This window comes from Paroedura picta, chromosome 8 (genome assembly GCF_049243985.1).
Source record: "Paroedura picta isolate Pp20150507F chromosome 8, Ppicta_v3.0, whole genome shotgun sequence".
Classification (NCBI taxonomy): Eukaryota; Metazoa; Chordata; class Lepidosauria; order Squamata; family Gekkonidae; genus Paroedura; species Paroedura picta.
Window position 1 is genome coordinate 50,180,608 of NC_135376.1, and position 22,597 is coordinate 50,203,204.

A 22,597-nucleotide genomic window follows, 5' to 3' on the forward strand; every position below is an offset into this window, starting at 1 on the left:
TCTTCTTCCCACAGCATTGTAACATGATGACCTGGTGTTTGTTTTTTTAAAACACCTTGTGGGGAGGGGAAAGGGGAAGATCAAGGGCACAGAATCCTAAAAGGAAGGGGCACAATTAAAAGAAAGGTGCAAGCAGGCACCATTTTGCAAAAAAAAACCAAACAAAACCCCCAAACCAAAAACCTTTTGGAACAGGGAAGGGAGCAAAGCATTATGGGAGGTTGCTTCCTTCTGACCCCAATGTGGAAAACATATGGTGAATTAACAAGGGGAGGAAAGTCCAAATGCAGAACGCAGAGTGCCAACTCGCATCATCCAATCGAAGTCCAAAACGAGGCTAAAATGAGGTAAGTCATTTAATGCAGATATGGTCTAAGTGAGGTGGTACAAAGACTGGGATCACCTTGTTAAATCTTTGTATATTAAAAAAGTCATTGAATTCTATTGGGAACGTGCAATTAGTATTCTTAAACCATGAGTTTTGGAAGAATTCCTGCCTCTGCTATGCCTAAGAAGCAGAAGCAGCAGTGTTTGGCATTGGATATTCACAGTACAGTAGGGCTACAGAGCTATGCAGTAAATGCTCATAAAAATAGGCTTCCTCCCAGAGCATTATATAATCAGAGGGAGTGATGTCATTTGTAACTGTGGCGAGTAGGCTCTGAATTGCAGCCCTCCGCAGATGGGAGGTGGAGGAGGGATCCTGGCCGATTCGGTGACAAATGTAATGTGGGGTTTTATGCACTGAGTAAAGAAGATACTGACACAGTCTGGCAGGGAAAGCAATCTGTCTCATCACACACACACTTGAGTCACGCACATTTGTTTCAGGAAAATAAAAAATGTGCATTCATGCAGGACATTTCAGCCAGTGCAGTCTTTCTCCTCCCTGCATTCAAGGAGCACCTCCTCAGACTGTTCTTTCTGCACAGCTGTTAAAGGCACAGGCACCTCATCTTCCCGTGCATCTATGCTCCCTGTTCTGCGAGAGTCCATATTGCATTGCTTGCAAGTGGACCTCATGCTAGTACTTTTAAAAAAATCAGAGACTAGATGGAGTGCTTTTCATGACAGAGACCTGTTTTCTGAAGAGAGATGCAGATGTTTCAGAGTTCTAGACAACATGGCTTCACATCACAGTTTAATGTGACCTACAGAGTATGCTGCAAAGAAATTTTACGTTTAAGAATAGGTACTTTCTGTTTCTGCATAATTCCTATTCAAAGGGCCTTACTGCAGCCTGGTGTAATGGTTAGGGTATTAGATTAAAATCTAGGAGACCCAAGTTTGAATCCTCAGTCCGGCCATGGCACATTGTTGGGTGACTTTGGGCCAGTCACGGTGTCTCAGCTTAAAGTACTTCGTAGGGTTGTTGTGAGGATACAAGAAGAAAAGAGGGGACTGATGCAAGCCATTTTGATTTGCCACTGGGGAGAAAGGCAGGGAAGCAGTGAAGTAAATAAACTAATAAATAATTCCGCCCCCCCCCCCCAATAAAGGCAGGGAGTGAGTGTGATCTGTGGCCAGATAAAACAGGAGACTTTGCTTATCTGTTTACATGAGTTTAAAAAAATAGGGGGAGGCTACCTGCTACCTGCTGTGAAAGCTGCAATCATTGGGGTCACTAGACTGTTTTGGTGGCTGCTTCAGAAGGAAAGATGGGTGGGGCTGCTAACAGCCTGGAGAGAGAAGAAATGTTCTCCTTTAGGAAAGGCTTAATGGGGTGTTGTTTACCAGATGATGTTTTTAGCTACATCCAGTGAAAGAGCTTCAGCTGCCCATTTTTACACTCCAAGCCTTTATTAAAGGGGCTGAACTCCCCCCCCCCCCAAGCTGCTGGCCAACCCAAAGATAGCAGAAAAGGATTTCCTACTTTCCTTCACCCGTTTGTCTTCCAATACGACAGCTTTCATTTCCGGTGTTATACTTTTAACCTAAAACTAGGAGTGGTTCCACACCGGGGCCATTCCATACAATAAAGTTATTGTTATTAAGATATTAGCTGGAATGATGATGGAGGATCCTCACCTTGGTAGATACTGTGTTTTTGAATTAATTTACCTGCTTGACTCAGGAGAAGTGTTTGAATTGCAAAGGGTATATGAATCCCCGCTACATGTGAGGTTTGGTCAGGGAAGCTAGTAACTTGGCCAGAAAGGTTTGGCCTAATAGTTCATCCTGTTTTGCGTGATTTCTTTGTGATACCAAGCTGGACAAGTGTCACGCCCTTCCTGTCTGGCTTCCAGGATATCTGAAAGAAGCTCAGTGTTTTCTGTGCCTGTCTAGGGATGTTCCAGGAAATATCTGCACGGATGACATGGGTGCAGCCACTGATACGAGTTTCCAAAAGAGTGGTTACAAAAACCATGGCAGAAGTGTGTCTTCTTTCAGGCCCAATTTATCAGCTTCAGCATCTTGGCTGAGCTGCTTCAGAAGGGTGGCATATAAGTGGGAGGGACGGAGGGAGGAAGGGTGCCAGTCACCTGTGCTGGCCCTGTACCTGCCACTGATACATCTATCAAGCCACCCAGTATCCCCCTGCAACCCACTGCATGATCTTCACCATTTGGAAATCCCTGCTTGAAGGACAATGGTTGCATAAAGCCCGCTAGAGCAAAACTGCATGGTATGTGTAGTTCCACTGTCCTTTTAGTGAAAACAGAAAGTAACTTCTAGGAATGCAGTTTTAAGACAAGAGTGTCTTGTTTTCTTTGTCCATGTGCTCCACTTTTCTGCCAACCCCCCCCCCCCATTCCCAAAGCCACTTTAATCTGCTCAGGGTACATGATCATCAGTCTCACATGATACAGGGAAATTAGAATTATGAGACTGGTCATTTAATTTTATTATTTATCGATGATAATGATGATTACACTTCAGTCCCACCCTTCCTCCAAGGAGCACAGGACAGCTTGCATGTTTTTCATCTTGTCCTGTACCTTGCCCAGTGGGGTAGGTTAGGCTGAGAGGCAGTAGCCAGTCCAGGTCACCCAGTAAACCTTATGGGTGGATTTGAACACAAGTCTCTGTGGTTGTAATCTGGCATCAAACACTGGCTGACTATGATTGAGCTGTGGTCTCCATAAGTCCCATGATGTCCTGTTCATTCTGATGAATGAGTCACTAGTTGCTTCATGAATTACTGTGTTAAGGCTGCACCTTGTTTTGGGATTGGAGGACTGTTATGAATTAGAAAACCCTTTGTGCAGAATTTGCCCTAGTGTACCTGTTGCTGGGGCAGAAGTCTTGCTCTCTAAATTCAGTAGCCTTAGGATGGTTTCAGCATTGGGAAGTCCTCTTTAGGTGACATTGTTTTGGGAAAGATGCTGAAATCAGGGCGGGAGTTAAAGACAGCTAATTTCCCAGATTTTAAGTGATTAAAAAAACTTTTTAAAAATAGTGCATTAAAAAAAATCGGACAAAGGCATTCCTGTGCAAAGTCCTTATTTGCCAAGTAAGAGAGAGCCTAGAGGCTGTTTTTCCAAGTGAATTTCAGGGCTTTTGTCAAGGGAGGTTTAGAATGCAAACTCTGACAGGCCGTCCTCTCTAGTGGGTGCTGCTCTTCTTCTGACAGTTCATCAGCCAAACCCCTGACCCCACCACCCTTAATCATCCTTGCTTGTCAGTGATATAATTGCGTGATTATCCACTCCTCACACCCCTCCCGGCCCCAGGCTCCTTTCAGATGACTTACAATAGTGGGTTTGATATACAGAATGTAAATAAAGCATCTAGACAATTTTTTTCGACCTCCATTCATTGGGACTGAGCTCATGCCCTCCTCCTTTGTCTATGGGCATGACTGATGAAGGCGTTCAGGGACAGGATGCCTTCAGTGCCAGGAGAGAGGCTGACGTCATTGTGTTATCGATCTGGGGATTTCAGTTGCGCTCCCAGTTTGCGAATAAGCATCAGGGAGATTTATTCTTGCGAAGGATAATAGGGAGACATGAACGGACGGCCAGCAACGTTCTGTTAGTCAACTTAGATCGGAAGACTGCTTCTAACAATTGCAGAGCAGAAGAGTTCTCAGAAAGTAACTCGGCATGAGTTCTGAGATTACCTTATAATTCCTAGGGGAAGGGAAATACATTGCTTGCTACCACGCTCGGCACACCAGCCTGACTCGTGCTGCAGGTTCCTCTGCACTGCAACCTACCTTTCTTGCTTACACTGCGTACTGTCAACCCCCATCAACACTGATGGTATCCAATCCTATAAATAGAATATAATTAAAGATCCAAACATTTAATTTTTTTTCTTCATTTCTAACTGGCTTGTCTTATTGTGATTTAATTGTAAGTATCTTGTTTTTTATTTGGGATGTAAAATATGGAGTGGTAGTTGTTCATTTGCTAATTTAATTTTGCTGTAGCTCTTTAAACATTTTTCAAGTCTTAAAAAACTGGTAAAAAATTACCTGTACAATCTAAGACCATTTGTGCCACATAGAACTTGTGTTTTCCCATGCTGGTCAGTCATCTGTGCACAAGGCATGTTAAAATGGAGATTTAAAGAAAATTCAGTAGCTCAGGGGATAAAATACAATAATATTTATATGAATGTGAACTTGTTAATATCTAAACATTTACATGATATGCCAATAATATAAATGGTGTGTTTATTAAATAAAATTTACTTCTCCAGTGTTTATTATCACAGATGATGTTTTAAGCTATGCGTACTTAGGTAATATGCTGAAGATGATGTCCCTTTTGTCAAAACACATTTGATGTTAGAATTTTAAGATCTTTTTATGTTTTCTGCATTTAAATTGATAAGAGTGTAAATTGACAAGATTTGTCAGAGGTAATTTACAGTTTACAACCTGGTGGTTATTCTCTTATCTTCAGTTGTCTGTGATTTACTTCCTCAACTCTTCTTTCATTTTTTGTTTGGTAGATTGAAATGAATTTTCCATTTAATGTAGGTTTGAAATAGTAAGAAAATGGAGATAGGAGTAGATACGTCATGGATGATGATGGAATAATTAGCCCTATTTAAAGGTTCCCAATGGCAGAAAATAATAGTTTACATTTTCATTTTAAACTTTGTTGTTTAGATTTAAGCCCACATCGTAGTCTGTGTCTGGCCATGAGGGGGAAATCAAGTGAGTAAGATGATTCCAGACAAGATCAAAATAAAGCTGCTTTGCAGAGTAAAGCAAGGTCGTTGGTGGATTGTACCCTCCTCTGGTCCCTGAGCTTGTGGTAGTGGCTGTTTACCCTTTTGTGAAAAAGTAGGGGGAGGGATGAGACCATCATGCTATGGAACTGGGTCCTTGCAGCTAGGCTGATCAACCCTGTTTTGCTATCAGTATGAAGGCTGGATAAGTCTATGCTGTATGAGTTGTCTCCATCTGGCAAAAAATAAAGCAGCTGTTCTCCTGACGAGAATAAGTGACTGGTGGTACGTGATCTGCCATTTGTCAGTAGATTCTTATTGATTTCTGATTCCTCTGAAAGACCCTGGTTTTGCTTCTACCTAATAAGTCTTTGGACTCAACATACCACTCTTACTGAAATCTCAGATTTCACTGGACTGCCCCCTTTGCCCTCTACTTGTCAGATTTGTACAGGGAAGGCCGTGTTGCAGAATTTTTGATAGCTGCTGCACTTCTGCCTCTTTTCCTGAAGAATGACAAAGTCCCAGTTTTTATTTCAGAAGCATTCATGGCCTCTTAATGGATGGGACTGAGCTGCTTGAAGACATTTAGTAACTGGCACTGATATCTGGTATTAACTTGTTTTATTGATTTGATACACTATTTAAGTACATAAATTACAGTTTAAAACCCCAATAAGCAAGTGTATTTGAGATTTGTGATCCAGTGGCAATTGTAGTTATGCCCAAAAGCCCATGGTTCAAATTCCTCCTGGGCCACAGACTCCACGGTATGAGTCTGGAGCAGCGGCTGTCTCTTGGTTGCAGTTCCTTACCTGTGAAATGATGGCCACAAGTGCTTAAGAACATAGAAACTGTACAGCATGTTGAAAATTGAAAGTACTTTGCGATTGAGTTAACATAGCAGACTTTACACTCTTGTTTGTGTAGCTGGAATGGAATCCAGAAGAAAAGGTCAGTTTATTCATGCATGTACATTTCTTGGTTCAGGTACAGGTAGCTGAACTTGTGAATTGCCTCCATTTAAACACATTGGGTGATGAAACGATGCCAGGTGAGAAAGTTCTGGCCTGTCGTGATGGCTGCTTCATACAAGAAAAGACATCACGTGATCTTGTTGCTGGTGTGCAGTGTATCAGCATGCATGAATTCACATGCCAGCCCATGCAGGTCCTTTTCTGTGGATCACAGAATCCTGCTCTGCGTGGGGGAAACTATTTAGTGCTGAGAGTTATCATCAGAAAAATACCTTTGGAAAAGAATTGTGCAGAGAAATTTGCATATTATGATACATGCAATTAAGACATTTTGCATATACAATTGTAACAGCTGGTGTAATTCTTGTGCTCAGTGTGTCATTTTTATCATGCAATATTCTCACTCAAGCTCCTTGTTGATCCTAATCGGAAACCTCTTGACTAGCAACTGGACGGAAAATGTTGTGGTGCTTGGCACGTATGACCACTAGGCTTATCTTTGTCATTATGAGTTGAATGAAAACTAACATTTTCTTGGTTTGTGCCAAGAACAAATATGATGGATGTTTCTTAATCATTGCCAAACTGATAATCACAATTATGAAATTTGTTTGTTACATGTGCATCCTACTTTTCAGCCAGATTGGCTCCCAAAGCATATTAGAAAAGTTAAAATTGATGATAGACCGTTTAAACAATGGTTGCTGTTGACTGGCTCTTCCCTCTCTGATAATTTTAATTTCTGACTCTTCTACCAGGTCAAATACCCTTATAACTGTGAGGGGGAGGTTTTGTCTTTTCCCGATGTCTCAGGCAGATCACTTGATTAATTCTTGTAAATATATTTTGCTAAACATAGTGTTCTCTTGGCAAACACAAAACACCATAATTTAAGAAAGGGCGTTTCTTTGGTTCTGCATGCAAGCTTGCGTCAAGGCGGTTGTCTATAACGATGTTTTCACATGGTCTTTTCACTTTGTGCCTTTATCGAGTTCGTCTTCTGTAATCCAAAACCCTGAAAAAACCTGATCAGCAGAGACTGAACCCTCTGAGGAGCCTTCTATACCACTTCCATTATAAAGTTTATGTGTATAGTTTACACAGTGTTTCCAAGTGAAAATGTAGAAGGCCTTAGTCCCTGTTATATTTCCTTCTAATATATTGCATTGGGAAGTTATAAAGGATTGAGCATCCATCTCATCACAGTGACACCCAGAAGATGGCCCTTGCAGAATGGCAGGAAGATTGCCAACTTCAGTTATAGGGCCACGAGGCATGGATAAATAGGCTGCTGGGAGCATGAGTATCACGCTATTGGGAAAGTTACCATACTAAATATGTGTATGTATACAACTTGGCTTTTGCTTAAATTAACACCACATGTACCAATTTGGAAAAGTTATACCAGAGTTCAGGACACCTTAAAGACAACCCCCCTCCCCCACATACACACATACATTTGTTCTTTTGTGTGTCATATGCATGGAAATGTATTTATGATACATTCATCAGCCCATCAAAAGTTTATATAGCAACAACTTCTGCTAATCTTGAAGTTGCCATTGGACTTGTTTAATTATGCTGGAACAGGCTACCTCTCTAGAATTATTAGCTTGGAAAAGTGAATCAGTGTCGGATCTTGCAGCACACTAAACGGCTACAGCTCCACAGCTGCAAACCCTGGCCTTCAAGAGCAAGGCAGTGGATAGCAAGGGCACCTGTGCCCTGTACCCCCTTCCATAAATTCATCTAATGGAAGACAGCATCAGCATTGTAGCAGAGAAATTCAGTTCACACACAGATGGATAATGCTGTTGAGTGTCAGACAGTGGTGTGCTCCAACTACTGCAATTCCCTGAAGGAACTGGATGGTGCCAGAGGACCTTCCTGGAAGAGGGGCTGTGTCAGTACTGCATCTAATCCTATTTTCCTCCTCACTGCAGACGAGCTCACCTCCGACTGTGTCTAGAGCGCTTAAAAGTTCTGATACCACTAGGACCCGACTGCACCAGACACACAACCCTCGGGCTACTCAACAAAGCCAAAGCACATATCAAGGTATGAGGTGCCTCAACTGCTCTTTTGCCAGCACCATCCAGTGTGCTCAATTTAGTAATCAGATCACAATCTAGCAGGCATACTTGATCTAAGGAAGGGCAATTCTGTTCCTTGGTTTCATCTCATGACGTTGATTTAAATGAGAGCTGTATCTTCCACGATACTCCATTTGGGTGGTATGTTTTAGAAGCAAGAGACCTTCACTCTCCTTGTGAGCAGTAAATAAGATATAGCCACAATCCTAAGCATTCTGCACTCGGAACTGTCATCTTAAAACCGAGGAGTCTTGAATGAATATGGCTGGGATTGGCTAGAGGGTTCACTTTGGTTGCCAAGGCCTCTGGTTCCAATGCTTACTCAGCCTCAAGTCTCTGGTTGAGTTTCGGCAAGACACTGCATTTCATCCTGACCAGACTCACACGGTGTGAAAAGAAATACATGAGAAGGTTTCTTATTAATGTAGAAATAGCATTAAAACCACCTTGTCCAAGTTTGGCTTTATATTCTTTGAAAATGAAGGTTTCAGGAAAATCTTGAAGCAGGCTGGGACCAATAAATCCATCAAGTCAAATCCCCAGAATCGAACGTGATCCAACCCACACATTGTGCCATAACAGGTAATGCATCCCACGCTGATTAAACATGGTGCTTTTCACCTCCAGCCCAAATCCAGGCATACATATATCTGGAGCAGGAGCTCCCGATAGCCAGAGTCACTCGCTACAGGGAAAGGCTGCCAAATTGCATCCGTGGTACAAATGTGTGTTAAGTCTATACAAATCTTAAAGCTTTGCAGATTGCAGTGAAACAGACTCACCATAGCTGATAAGAAAACAAGGAGCCATGCTATTTTAACAGAGCACAGCAGGTGCCCCTGTCTGCAGCTTCCCCACTCCTCTCCTGACGGTTCACTTTCACAAAGGGTAGTGCCAGGCTCACAGGGATCAGGCTGTGCTTGAACACAGTAGAGCAGCTCGGGCTTAGCAAGGGAGGGGAACCCTGCTAGCTTAAATGGATAGCATTAGCCTGAGATGACTCTTAAGAGTTATGCAACCTGCCAACCATCAGGAAACCCCGTGCATTGGCCTGGTAAGATTGCCGAGCTGTGATCAAGAGAGCCTGCAGTAAATTACATAAACTGCTGTTCAAATGGGCAATTGCTTTGGAGAAAAAATAACTAAATAAATCTTCAAAGGATATGCCAGACCCCAAATTTAAACAGTGGAGGGCGGGAAGGAGGGGGGAGAGATGCATTAAAAACACTTGTGGAGGTGACCTGGTGACACCTACCAATGTGAATTTATCAAGATAATTTTTGTGTTCTCTCCAACTGTACATCAGTGCTTGGTGCCACTAGCAAACTTAGAGAGCTGCAGTTGGCTTCAGATGGTAGCAGGTGTTATGGAAAGGCCAAAAAAAAAAAAAAAGCAGAAGAAGAAGCTGGCCAAGGTATGCAAATGGATAAGTGCTGAGTTGCCTTTTTGTCATGGCAGAAACTTGAAGAGGCTGACAGGAGAAGCCAACATCAGCTTGAAAACTTGGAAAGAGAGCAAAGGTTCTTAAAGCGAAGACTGGAGCAGCTGCAGGGCTCTCAGGATATAGAACGAATACGAATGGACAGCACTGGATCTACCATTTCCTCAGATCGCTCTGATTCAGAGCGGGGTGAGTATTTTACCTGTTACTTTGACGTTGTGGCTATTTAAAGCATTTGGACAAGGATGCAAAGAGTGGGGAGTTTTTGCTTCTCTTGGCTGCTTCAGCCACTAGCAGCTTGTTGATTCAACAGGCAAGAGGACTTGGTTCCCCCACCATCTGCATATTGTCAATTCTGTGCCTGTTTTCCTTAAAACAATTACACAGATGGCTCCAGATACCAATTTTAAGCCACAGAGCTTTATGAAAGCTAGTGTGGTGCAGTGGTTAGCTTTAGACAAAGTATCTGGACATCTGGGCTCAGATCCTCATGAAGCTGCTGAAACTTGGGCTGAGCATGTACTCTTTTCAGCATTGTTGAGAGGGAAAGATGAAGGGGGAGGCACCTGTGTATGCCACCCTGAAGTCCTTGGAAGAAAGGCAGGGAACACAAAATAGATGTTGCTCTTCAACACAACTAAACATTGTATCTGTATAGTGTGGCAGCCTCTTCCACAGATCTGTTTAATACTGAGAACAACTGGTGACATAGTACACAGTTGAGCCAAAGATTGGAATTTTGATTTTTTTCAGAGGTGCATGTAAAGTTTTTCCTATTGCCATCAATAACAATGTTGTTTCACTTTGGCTGAATTTTGTACATGTTTATTTGTACAATTATTTCCTCCCATGTTGGATCCACACAGCCAATTATTTACCAAGAAGGAATTTAAACCACTGCGTGAATGGAATCACTTGGTAAGCAAAAAATCAGTACCAAAGGTGTGGAAAATGTCACCATGTTTCTGCACCTGGTCAAAAATCCACAGAAGCAGAGGACAGGTAACATTCTCTTCACTATTTGGTCAGACAACCAGTGTACCGTTTGTACAGTGGTGATTCAATCTTGGTAAAGTGTTTCACCTTCCATTTTTGATTCTCCAATAATTGTAAAGGAAGTAAATGAATGGCCTTACTGAGAATTGTAGACTCATAGTTGGAAGGGAGCTCCAGGATCATTTAGTCCAATCCTGTGCAGAATGCAGGAAGTTCATAATTACCTGCCCACCCACAGTGACCCCAATTCTATGCCTAGGTGTTGTCCCCTCAAAACAAACAAACAAACCCAGAATCCATGGCCAGTCTGGCCTGGAAGAAATTTGCCTCCCAACCCCAAAATAGCAATTGGCATTTCCCTGAGCATGCAAAAAAAAAGGATACAGTCCCTTCTGTCCAGTCACTTACAATCTGCCTAAATTCACAGAATCAACATTTCTGTGAGGTGGCTATCTAGCCTCTGTTTAAAAACATCCAAGGAAGGAGAACTGTCAGAATCCCCACCACCTCCCAAGGAAGCCTGTTCCACTGAGGAACCACTCTGTCAGGAACTTCTTCTGGATGTTCAGTTGAAAATTCTTTTGAATTAATTTCATCCCATTGGTTCTGGTCCATCCCTCTGGGGCAACAGAAAACAGCTCTGCTTTATTCTTTATGTGATAGCCCTTCAAGTACTTGAAGATGGCTTTCATATCACCTCTTAGTCATCTTCTATCCAGGCTAAACAGACCAAGCTCACTCAACCTTTCCTCATACATCTTGGTCTCCAAATCCCTCACCATTTTCATTACCCTCCTCTAGATGCACTCCAGTTTGTCTACATCCTTCTTCAATTGTGGTGCTGAAAACTAAACAGAGTACTCCAAGTGAGGTCTAACCAGAGCAGAGTAAAATGGTACCATCACCTCATGTGATGTGGACACACTTCTTTTGATACAGCCCAAAATCCCATTTGCCCTTTTAGCCACCGAGTCACATGGCTGACTCATGTTCAGTGTATGGTCTGCTAAGACCTGTAGATCCTTTTCATGCATATTACTGCCAAGACAGGTCCATCCTATAATGATGCATTTGATTTTTCCTCCCTAAATGCAGAACTTTACATTTTTCACTATTGAAATTAATTTTATTCATTTTAGCCCAGTTTTCCAGCCTGTCAAGATCATCCGGTATCCTGATTTTGTCTTCTGCTGTGTTTGCTACCCCTCCCAGTTTACTATCATCTACAAATTTAATAAGCACCCCCTCTATTCCTTTATCCAAATCATTTATGAATATGTTGAACAACACAGGGCCCAGGCCAAATCCCTGAGGCACTTCACTTGTCACTCCTCTCCAAGAGGATGATGAACCATTAACAAGCATCCTTTGGGTACGATCTGTCAACCAATTATCAATCTACCTAGCAGTAATAGGACTCATACTGCATTTTTCCAATTTGTCAATAAGAATAGCATGTGGAACCATATCAAAAGCTTTACTGAAATCCAGATATACTATGTCTACAGCATTTCCCTGATCCAACAAGGTAGTAACTTCCTCAAAAAAAGACATAAGGTTAGTTTGACAGGACTTGTTCTTGAGAAAGCCATGCTGACTCTTCATAATCACAGCCATCTGCTTTAGCAGCTCAAGGACTGACTATTTGATTATTCTAAAATGTTGCCAGCTATAGATGTCAAGCTAACAGGTCAGTAGTTACCTGGATACTCCTTTTTCCCGTTCTTGAAGATGGGAACAATATTTGTCTGCCTCCAGTCTTCTGGCACTTCACCTGTTCTCCAAGAGTTGTCAGAACTATTCCAGAAATTACATCCACGAGTTCTTTTAGTATCCTTGGATGCAATTTATCTGGCCCGGAGGACTTAGTTTCATTCATGTGATATGATTTTAACACATTGAGCACAATTTCCCTTGCAAGAGAAGACTGGGGAGAAGAATTGAGCAATTCAGCCCTCTCTTCATCACCTGTTACAATTTCACTTTCTTGTCCCCCACAATGGTCTTACAGTGTCCTTACTCTTTTTTTCTTACTTTGAACATAACAAAAGAACGCTTGTCCGTGACATACTTCAGTTTAATACTAATTATGAAGGCAAGTGATCTTTGGACCTTTTGGGGCCCTTTCCTTCCTGCAGGTTGCTGTGCCTGTTTTGGCAGAACAAGTTTTTTTGAGGTTCATGAGAAGTGGAAAGGTAGAATAGTCTATTAGACACATCTTGTTTACCATACAAAATCCTTAATTCAGGCTTCAAATCTGATAATCTCAACACAGAGATTATCATACCAAATCATACCAAATCATACCAAATCAAGATATTTGATTTTAAAAATAAGAATATAATAAATAGCTGTTCCTTAGTGCTTTGCTGCTTCAATTCATTGTAAACTATACAAAAGGAAGACTAATTATTTTGGGTATCTTATGTTCTTCCAAAGTGACTTGATGCAAGAGCATTTCTAGTTGATTATGCTTTCCACTGAAAATCCCACCTTAATGATGATAAAGCAATGAGGAAAGGGGTATGCACAAATGACTCAAAATGGCAGACCTGGGAAAAAACCTGAATGGATACATTTCCCCATTGGGCAGCCCCAAATTAGATTCTGCCTTGACAGACAAAATCACTGTCACTGGGAATTTCCAAAATGCGCGGTGAGTTAGAGGGCAATTCGTAACAGTGCATGGAAAGCGGATTTTAATGTGGAAATGGATGGAAAAGGTGGCCCTTTAAAAATGCAAATCCAAATGATATCGCTACTGTGGAAATGATCTCAGCATTCTTAATTCCAAAGGTACATCTCTCAATCTGTCCCAATGCTGCCTTTTGTCCATCCTTCCAATCTGTGATAAGAACATGAATTAAGTCAGTTTCAACAAGGATATCAAGCTAAATGATATTCATTCAGACTGCAGAAATATGTGATATCTGCATGTAAATGTTTAGGGCTAGATCTAATGGTTACCCTTCCACAAAAGGCAATTTTGTCTCTTGGAACAAAACTTTCATGCCTCTTTTTAATTACAGCCCAATGAATTTCCCCAAAACACTGCTTTTGGGTGACATGGAAGGCACAGGAACAGAGTAGAGAGACGGAAGACTACAGTGAGAAGGGGAATTGTTAAAAACCGTTCCCCTTCCATACGTACAAACTGACCTTCGGATTCAGCTGTGTTATAGTTCATATTTCTTCCCTGGTTTGAGACAAAGCTCCTCAATATGGATTGAGAAGGGGGAATTTATTTCTTTTCTCTATAGTATTATTTCAAATTATATTGGTAGCTATTAGCTTAATCCCTGATCAGGCCAGTACATACCAATGTTCTGCCCTCAGCTTATTCTAACCAAGAGCCTTCTAACTGAAATAATAGCAATTAAATAGTTATGCAGTAATAAACTCCTTTTCTTGCCCTGCCAATAATTAAATACAAATACAAAGTCTGCTAAACTGGGAACTCAGGTTATCTGGTGCACCCCAAAACATGTCATAAAGGAACCTGTAACCTTGCATTGCCACTAACCTAGGTGCATCTCCTTCTTTTGCAGAAGAAATTGAGGTGGATGTGGAAAGCACAGAGTTCTCCCATGGAGACGTCGATGATATCAGCACAACCAGTACGAGTGACATTGATGACCACAGCAGTTTGCAGAGTGTTGGAAGTGATGAGGGTTACTCCAGCGCTAGTGTCAAGCTCTCCTTCACTTCCTAAAGTGTGGTGCTAGGGCAGAGCAGATGATTTCTTTGGGGCAATTGAAGTTCTTGCAGCAGGGCTTATATACAGTGTTTTTCTTCTCCAAACCACACATCAACAACTGAGCTTGGAAGGATGCAACTCTAGAACAGCTCCATAGGCCAACAGGAGGGTGGGAATCCAAGAGGGGAACCAACCATTCTCCAAACTGTCATAGCCCCAAATCCCAACTTAATGCTGAATCCCTAGCTCTCTGAGACAGCACTCCAGTAATCTTCAGTTGGACTGAGTTGGCTTCAGCTGGACTGCCCATGTATAGTGGAAGGTTTTGCTCAGAGATTATTTGATTGGAAAGAATGTCTTGGTGATTCAGCCTCTGAGTCTTTCATAATTTGTCGCCTCTCCTGAAAAGTGACCATTTTTCACTCCTTCCCCATATTCAGACTTAACAAACGTTAAGACCCTTTGTGGTGCTAAAGAAACAAGTCTGTCCAATATACAAGGTAATAATTTAGCATACATGGAATATCCATGTATGTGTCCCAAACTTATGGGACGAAATAGCTAAGGTGAATTTATTGGATCAGCCTCTCCTGATGAGTTTGCAAAATATTCTGAACTATAATGCTCCTTTTTCAGGCTTGCAAAAAATTCTAGCACTCAACTTAGAGCAAAATTTTTTTTCTTAAATTGAACAAGAGAACAATGAAGTTGGGACAGTTTGTGTAATCTCACCAGCAGAAGCTAGTCCAATTATCACTTCCTACCCTCTGGGTTTCTCTAGCGAGCTTCGGTCATTGTTACCTAACAATAATAACAGTAATAGTGAGAAGCTGTGCTCCTGCCCTGTGACAGAGAGGTGCTGCAAATCTGGAAGCAATTCCCCTTCAGATCAACTTCCCACTGGACATTGTTTTGAGGCGAGAGCTTGTGCCACAGGGATTAGCACGAGAGGTACCAAGCTGTAATTTACCAGCACAAAGTGCCATTGCTCTCCGGATTCAGTGGCTGCAGAAGGAACTCCTGACCTAGAGTATGATGCTCCCATCACAGAGAGCGAAAGGCAGACAAATGAACGTACAAGGAATGACGTTCAGGAAAAGCATAGCCTCTGTTCTGAGCCACAATGACCTCCCCCCGCCCTTCCCAGATTATTTTGATAAATGTTTGTAAAAGTGTTCAGGTGACAGAACCTACATGCAACAATGTCTTTTTAGAACTCATAGGCATGATTCTGCAAATGTCTTTTATAATTGACACCAATTGAAAGGGACCTGTTTTCCCTGCTGCCAGGCACAAAAGGAACAGGAACTCTCCTCGGGTTTTATGGCTCTTCCTTTGGTTTCCTTTTTGGAGTTTCTTTGCAAACTTTGCCACCTGGATCCTTATCCTAGTCACAGATCCATAGTTAACATAGCATGTCTCTCAATGGCAACAGTCTGCCAGCATGGTTTTCCAGGGAAGGCCTCCAGTTTGCACCTGTGCAGAAACTGTTGCCATTAACAAAATAATATTGTATCCAGTGTTTTATCATTTTTCTTTTGAGATGAGCTTTCTAACCTGCACTTTGAGGTCTCCTTTGCTTTCTTTTAAGCTTTTTATCCACAAGGATTCTTATTGTTCCTTTATCAAGTTTTAAACTTTGCTCTCTTTTTTAAAAAAAAAGAGATCTCATTTATGACACGTTTGGCTTTGTTCACCTTTTAAGTAATTTGCCTACCCTTAATTACTAAAGGAAAAAAAAGAAACAAAAATAAGAAAAAAATGCTTTATAAAACTCATAACTTATTGCTGAATATAATTAATGGGCTATTAAGTTCATTCCTGTAGATTTAATTTTATTATTTTTAGACTGGGCAACAACAAGAAAAAAACACAAGGTAACCTCATTTAGCAGTGCAGTGGAATTGTGTTTAAATGTTAGCAGTGGTTCTGCTTAATAGTAGCACTTTAACACCATTAAACATTTCTGTATCTGAAATGCACTGTGTTCTGCCATCTTGGTCACTCATGAGACTTTAGAATGCCCATGTTTGTTGTGCCTGGAAGTTCTTTTTTTCCTAAACATGTTGGCCATGTGATTAGATGACCCCAAATGACTTATCATGTAGATTTTGTCTTAATACAGATATGCTGTTTGTGTGTATTTAAACCCATGTTATTAATTCACTCCAGAGCTATTATTGTGTCATATAATACACAAGACACAAATTTTAGAACCTGTCTCATAAAACAGAAACATAATGCCACAGGGTTATAGTGTGTTTATAGCAGGGTTTTTAATTTTTCCTGTTTATTAAAGCATTGATCCAGTTGTTTATCCTCATCAATTGATCTCCCCGATGTGACTATATAATACTCTGGTTTACTGCATGTGGTAATCTCTCCCTCTAGTGGCTGGAATAAGAACCCATTAGTTGTAGCTAAAAAGGGAGACAAGCTTTCAGTGGAACCAATAGGAGTGACTTTTAGAGAACTATTAATTAGGCCCATTAATCTGCATGCTTGACACCCTGGGGTCTTAGCACTATTCTGGGGGATTGTCAGAATGACTGATGAGAAGTCAAATGAGCAATTCTGCAGCTCTGAGCTGTATCACCAGTCCATGGCTTGTGATTTCACAAGTCACAAATCAGCTATGGAGACTCTTTGGGCCTGTTCGGGTTGTATGAATAGGAATCACAATAGTTTGGTTATAGTCTGTCAAATACTTTGTTCTGAGCTTGACACTTGCTTTTTTTGGCGTGTGGAGATTTCAAGTAGAAGACCTGGGGAAAATCTTTTCCCTTAGGAAACTGCCGCCACCCCATGGCAGATAGTACTGGCACTGAGAGAATATTGCTCCCTCAGCCCCTTACAGTGCATGTAGATCATGTCTGGTTAATATTTCTGGAATAGAGAAATGAGGTACAGCTACCTGTACCACATTTCACAAACACTGATTGATGCTTCCATAAAATCACCGGAGCCCTTGATGTAATATGCTTGGCAAGACACAACCTAATGTTTAAGGATACAAGAGTCAGTATGAATTTGTGTGTCAGCATAATCTTCAATCTGCCTTTGAAAGAAAAACAAGGGTTGCTCATATCTATGCAACTTACGTTGAATAATGTATCTCACTTCACCTATTATTGGCTATCTCTAGTGAGACAAGCAAACCACAGAAATACATTTATGGCCTGAAGTGTACCAATCTTCTGTTTTAACAGCTAAATTGGCATTGTTGGTGATGAAACCATGTATTGACTTTGTTAAATTGTACTCTATGCCTTGGAACTTCTTCACAGCACTTCAAAGACCTTTTTTATGGAGAGATGGATGCACTGCACTCATTTTATTCTATGACAATCTTGCCCTGGCATTTATAGCTTAGACTGCTAAATGCTGCTCATAGTACTTAAAAAGGACTAATATTCTTATTAGGACAGGCAAACTATCACAAAATAGCTTCTGGGTTCCCTAGAACTGTGCATTAACTTGGTGATGGATGCAAGATAGATCTCGCAGTGCATTGCAGACTTTGGATTCTACCAATATATCCTGGAAAAGATTGTCCCTCCCTGCCTTCTTGTTTGTACTCAACAGTACCTGGGAACTCAACAGCTTGCACAATTTTGTGGTATTTTGATAGATCCTAATAATAAGGTATTACACTATTTGTTGTCTTTGGATTTTTTTTTTCATGGGCCAATTCAACTACCTAAGATTTTGTTAAACTGGCAAGACTCTGAGAACAAACCTGCTTTGTTTACACTGGTTAAGCTTTGGTCAGCCAATGCTGAGTGTCTTGTATCAGGTAAGCTCCCTGTTCGGGTACCATAGTATATAATTCCTAGAAAAGCATTTCTGCCAGTGGAGTGAGAATCCCTTGCATTCCTGTTCCTTCTCCCACCTGAAATGGTGCTCTTGGGGGAGTGGAGCCTATAAACAGTATGAAGGGCAAGTTGGAAGAGAACAGCATTAATAAAAATGTATCGCGGGCTGACATTTCCCCCCTTAACGAAGCACAGAATTTTTTGTTGGAAGAAAGAACACAGAACAGTCTTGTTGCTTCTTTACCAGTGCATGAGGTTTTTGCTTCTGGAAAGAATTCTTAGTCTTTGTGCATTAGTGTTTTGTTGCAGCCTGTATTGTTGCAGCCTGCATTAGTGTTTTGTTGCAGCCTGTATTGAGGTTATTTTTAAATCTGTTAAAGCCTACTTTGATTCTCCTAATCTGGAGGGAAGCTTATGGCCAGCACTTTCAAAATTGTGTTGATATGCATCCTGGATTTATCAGTCTCCTGGGAGCATCAGTGGACTGCATTCACTGTGAAATTCTGTTTCAACAGCTAAAAGCATAGCAGTCAGATTATAGCCAAATAGATGTCCTGACTTCACAAACATCAGGGAACATTGTGCATGTGAATGTCAGGTTGGATTTTGGAGAGGTAAAAGATAGCCCAGGTGTTTTCCTATGCTACTTGCAAAGATCCTGTGTGTACAAACAATACTTAGGGTAGCTCTGGCTAACCTAAAAAGTAGTTGCAGATTATTTCTGAAAAGAGAAATAGCACACCTTGGAGGTACCAAACAAATGAAACTGCCTTCTACTATGTCAGAGCATCGGTACATACAAGCTTACTTTGACTCATCCTCAAGTCTGCCAGCTGAGATTCTTTAAAATAGCGCTAGAGGAATTAAACCTGGAAACTTCTGCATGCAAATTATGAATTCTACCATGAACTTGTGTTCCATGCCCACCATGGATATATTATGACTAGTAAGGGATGGTACAGAATGGAAACAACTGCAACTTCATGTTTATCCTACCCTGTTTGTTGCCCTGGCTGAAGACATTAGAGCTGCTTGAATTATAGCTTCATTCCACATAGGCTATACGAAATTAGGACTTTGCTGTATTACTAGAATGCACTTTCAGAGCTTATGGCAATTCACAATGGATTGAGAGTTCACAGTTAAAACTTGGGAGCCTATTTGGCAGTTAGTTCATTTGCTTTTTTTTTTAAGCACCATAAAATGTAGTGATGACAAGACCTGGCCATTGTCTTCAACTGTAGCCAAGATTATTTATGCAAACGCAAGGAAATGGGGAAACAATGATCACAGCAGCTTCTAGTATCAGAAAGGCGAAATAGGACTCTCCATCAGCCCTGGGTATTTATTCCATGCAGAGTGAGAGCCTGCCAAACTCTACACTTCTCCCTCTTCATTAAGCTGTAATATTTCACCACCTCCATAATGCTACAAGCTGATTCAAACCCATCATGCCAGTATTTGCTGCAAAAAGTTCTAAATGGTAACACAAAGATTGCAAAGTTCCTTCACTTGCACATGCTGGCTGAGAACTTGGATAAGAAACAGTGAAAACATAATAAACTTTTTGTGTTATTTTTCTGTGCAGCCACACTGGCCAAGATAAACATCTGGACTGTTTAGCATGCTGGACTGGCAGCCATAATTAATTATGGCTCATCAAATCGGATATGGTTATATAAACAAGTGGAATTAAAACCCCTAAAGACCTAAGAACTAATATCACAAGTTTCCCTATTAACATTTGGTTAAAAACACCTATAGCTTGCCCATGTCACTAATAAGCAGCTGTGGGTGACAGTACTAGGGACTTATGCCTGAACAGCAAAGGTAAAGGTATCCCCTGTGCAAGCAACGGGTCATGTCTGACCCTTGGGGTGACGCCCTCTAGCATTTTCATGGCAGACTCAATACGGGGTGGTTTGCCAGTACCTTCCCCAGTCATTACCGTTTACCCCCCAGCAAGCTGGGTACTCATTTTACCGACCTGGGAAGGGTGGAAGGCTGAGTCAACCCTGAGTCGGCTGCTGGGATTGAACTCCCAGCTTCATGGGCAGAGATTCAGATGGCACTTCTGCTGCCTTACCACTCTGCGCTACAAGAGGCTCATACAGAACAGCAAAAGTCAACAGCAATTAAAAGCTCCAAGTTTAAAATTAGTCTGCCATACACTATCATTCTTCTGATGCCTCTAGTATTTGTGTAGATTAACACCACACCTCTTCTTTACTGTCACACAGTATGGTATAGATTTTGTTACAGTACAACTACCATTGCCTATGACATAACCTAGTGAAGGAAACAGGATTAGATAACATCTCATATAAGCCCTGAGCAGATGGCAGCTGTGGGAAAACTCTGAATATTCTACATTGCCCCACTCTTCAGCCCATCCTATGTTCAGCTGCCAGCACTAGGCAGAGGATTCAACTTTCAGTAAGCTTGAAAAAAGCAATTGTCCTAGGCATAGTAAAAGCTGGCTCCTGCACATACTAGCTGGACAAAAACAGCTAGTAAATGGTTAGGAAGTTATGTGGGCAGGATTTTCTAGTGGCTTAGGCCATGGGTTTGGAATGTGTGTGAAGCATGCTTCAGTTTTTAAGACTCCGCAGAACACATTCGTTTCCTTCCTCAAAGTAGTAGAATCTGTGGCCCCAACAATGGAATTCTAGAGGCACTATGTAACATATGAAATGTGGCTACTACTAGAAATAAACACATCAGTCATATTCTAGCATGCACTGAAATGAACATGGCAAAGTCCCTTTGTTTTTAATGGAGTCTAACATGACTGATAATTATTGCTTTGTAGTTTGAAAATTCCACAAAAAGGCACCGAATGATATGAGCAAAATTCATGCTATAGGTGTCCTGCAGTAAATATAAACATGGTATGAATGGGAAATAAAATAAGATAGTGATTGCCCATCTGCCATTATGCAATATTGCGAAGTAGCCAAAACAACAACCGCAACCTGAAAAACCAGTTATCTATTGTGAAACAGACTTAAGGATCATCACAGACATCAGGCTGGCTTTTCAGCAGGCACTTGTTAAAAGGTTTTGCAGATCTATAGGTATTCGCAAGTGCTATGAACCCCAGCAAAAGTGTTTCAACTAAACCTGAAGCCCCATATGTGCCCTTCATTAGAATCACCACCCTCAATCAAGAAAGAACACTGAATTATTTTCCAATTGGCAATAACCAGAGAATGTATTTTGTGTCACATGGTCCCTCACATAATAGCTTGCTAGTTCTTTTAAATCACTAGCATGGATTAAGCATCAACAAGACGACAATATTTTGTGTGTATAAAATGCCTATGATACAAAATTGTCTATCAAATCACCTAAAGTAAATATATGGATATTGCAAACAGAAAGTGTATTTCTTCAAAGCATTTCTGTCATGGTGCTTTTGTCTGAAATAATGTGATGGCCATATTTGGCCTATATTAAGCTACATGCTACATGTATTAACTTATTTCCTAAAACTACAACTGCTGGCAGATTTTTTTTTTTTTTGCCATTTCTCCTCAGCTAAGCTCTGCAACAGTCCCGCTCTACTGAAATCCTGCTACAGGTATTCAAACCAAGTCAAAAGAACTTGAAACTATGACATCTGTTTGAAAATCACAACTTGTTTTCCTTATATCTGCAGGCTTCTATTATGTACCTATTTTTAATTAGTTGAAACTCTTCTGTGATTTGCAAAGGACTTAAATTTGCTGTTCTTAGCTATATTATGACAAAATGCAACTTATATGGTTGGATATAAAATATATCCGAGGCATGTCTTAAAACCAAATACATCTCATCTCCTTCTATTAGCCAGTGTCTGATACACTACTCAGGCTTGTACCATTATAATTTCCTTCAAATGTTAAAAATGCTGACCAGCAAGACTCATTTAGCCTTTACACAATTATGAATTTTCTTAGCAGTTTGTGAATAAGAGGGGGAATTACATGTACAGTACTATGTTTTTATCAAGGAACACTGTACTTATGTACGAATGCTGTTTAAGGTTAGAGAGGTATCCTTTGACAACTATTTTTCTAATATGTATGTAGCTCAGCGCAAGTGTACCTTTTCTGTCTCTGCTATCACAAGTTTCGTTTCCTCTGATCTTTCCTAAACTTTGGTGCAGTTACTGGCTTGATGCTGTAGCCAATTGCTACACTGAGAAATTGAATGATTCAAAACAAATAGTCCAAACCAATCCTGGTTTGGTGTTCAGGCTGACCAGCGCCCATCTTCAAAAACCAATCCTGAAATGCCGATCACACCTCTGTCTATAATGGTGCGGGGATGTTGCTGACAGAATGTTACATTTTTTTCATCATTGTAAACAGTCTTTTGTTTGTGGACATCTATATTAACTTGTTTAAGATACACAAATAAATTTTATGAAATTTTAATTCTAGTAAGGTTTTATTAACGTCCTCCCTTTC

The 22,597-nt window shown here is 40.9% G+C and overlaps 1 protein-coding gene across 3 annotated transcripts in view; it reads left to right on the forward strand.

Moving 5' to 3' along the window:
* Window positions 1-22,564, forward strand: part of MXI1 (MAX interactor 1, dimerization protein) — an 80,293-nt gene extending 57,729 nt beyond the window's left edge. For all 3 annotated transcript variants that reach the window (XM_077349680.1, XM_077349681.1, XM_077349682.1), the window contains exons 4-6: window positions 8,045-8,159; window positions 9,653-9,824; window positions 14,180-22,564. In XM_077349680.1, the coding sequence (XP_077205795.1) occupies window positions 8,045-8,159; window positions 9,653-9,824; window positions 14,180-14,343 (451 nt within the window). In that variant the 3' untranslated portion in view covers window positions 14,344-22,564. The remainder of the gene's footprint in view (window positions 1-8,044; window positions 8,160-9,652; window positions 9,825-14,179) is intronic.
* Window positions 22,565-22,597: the final 33 nt, after the last annotated feature.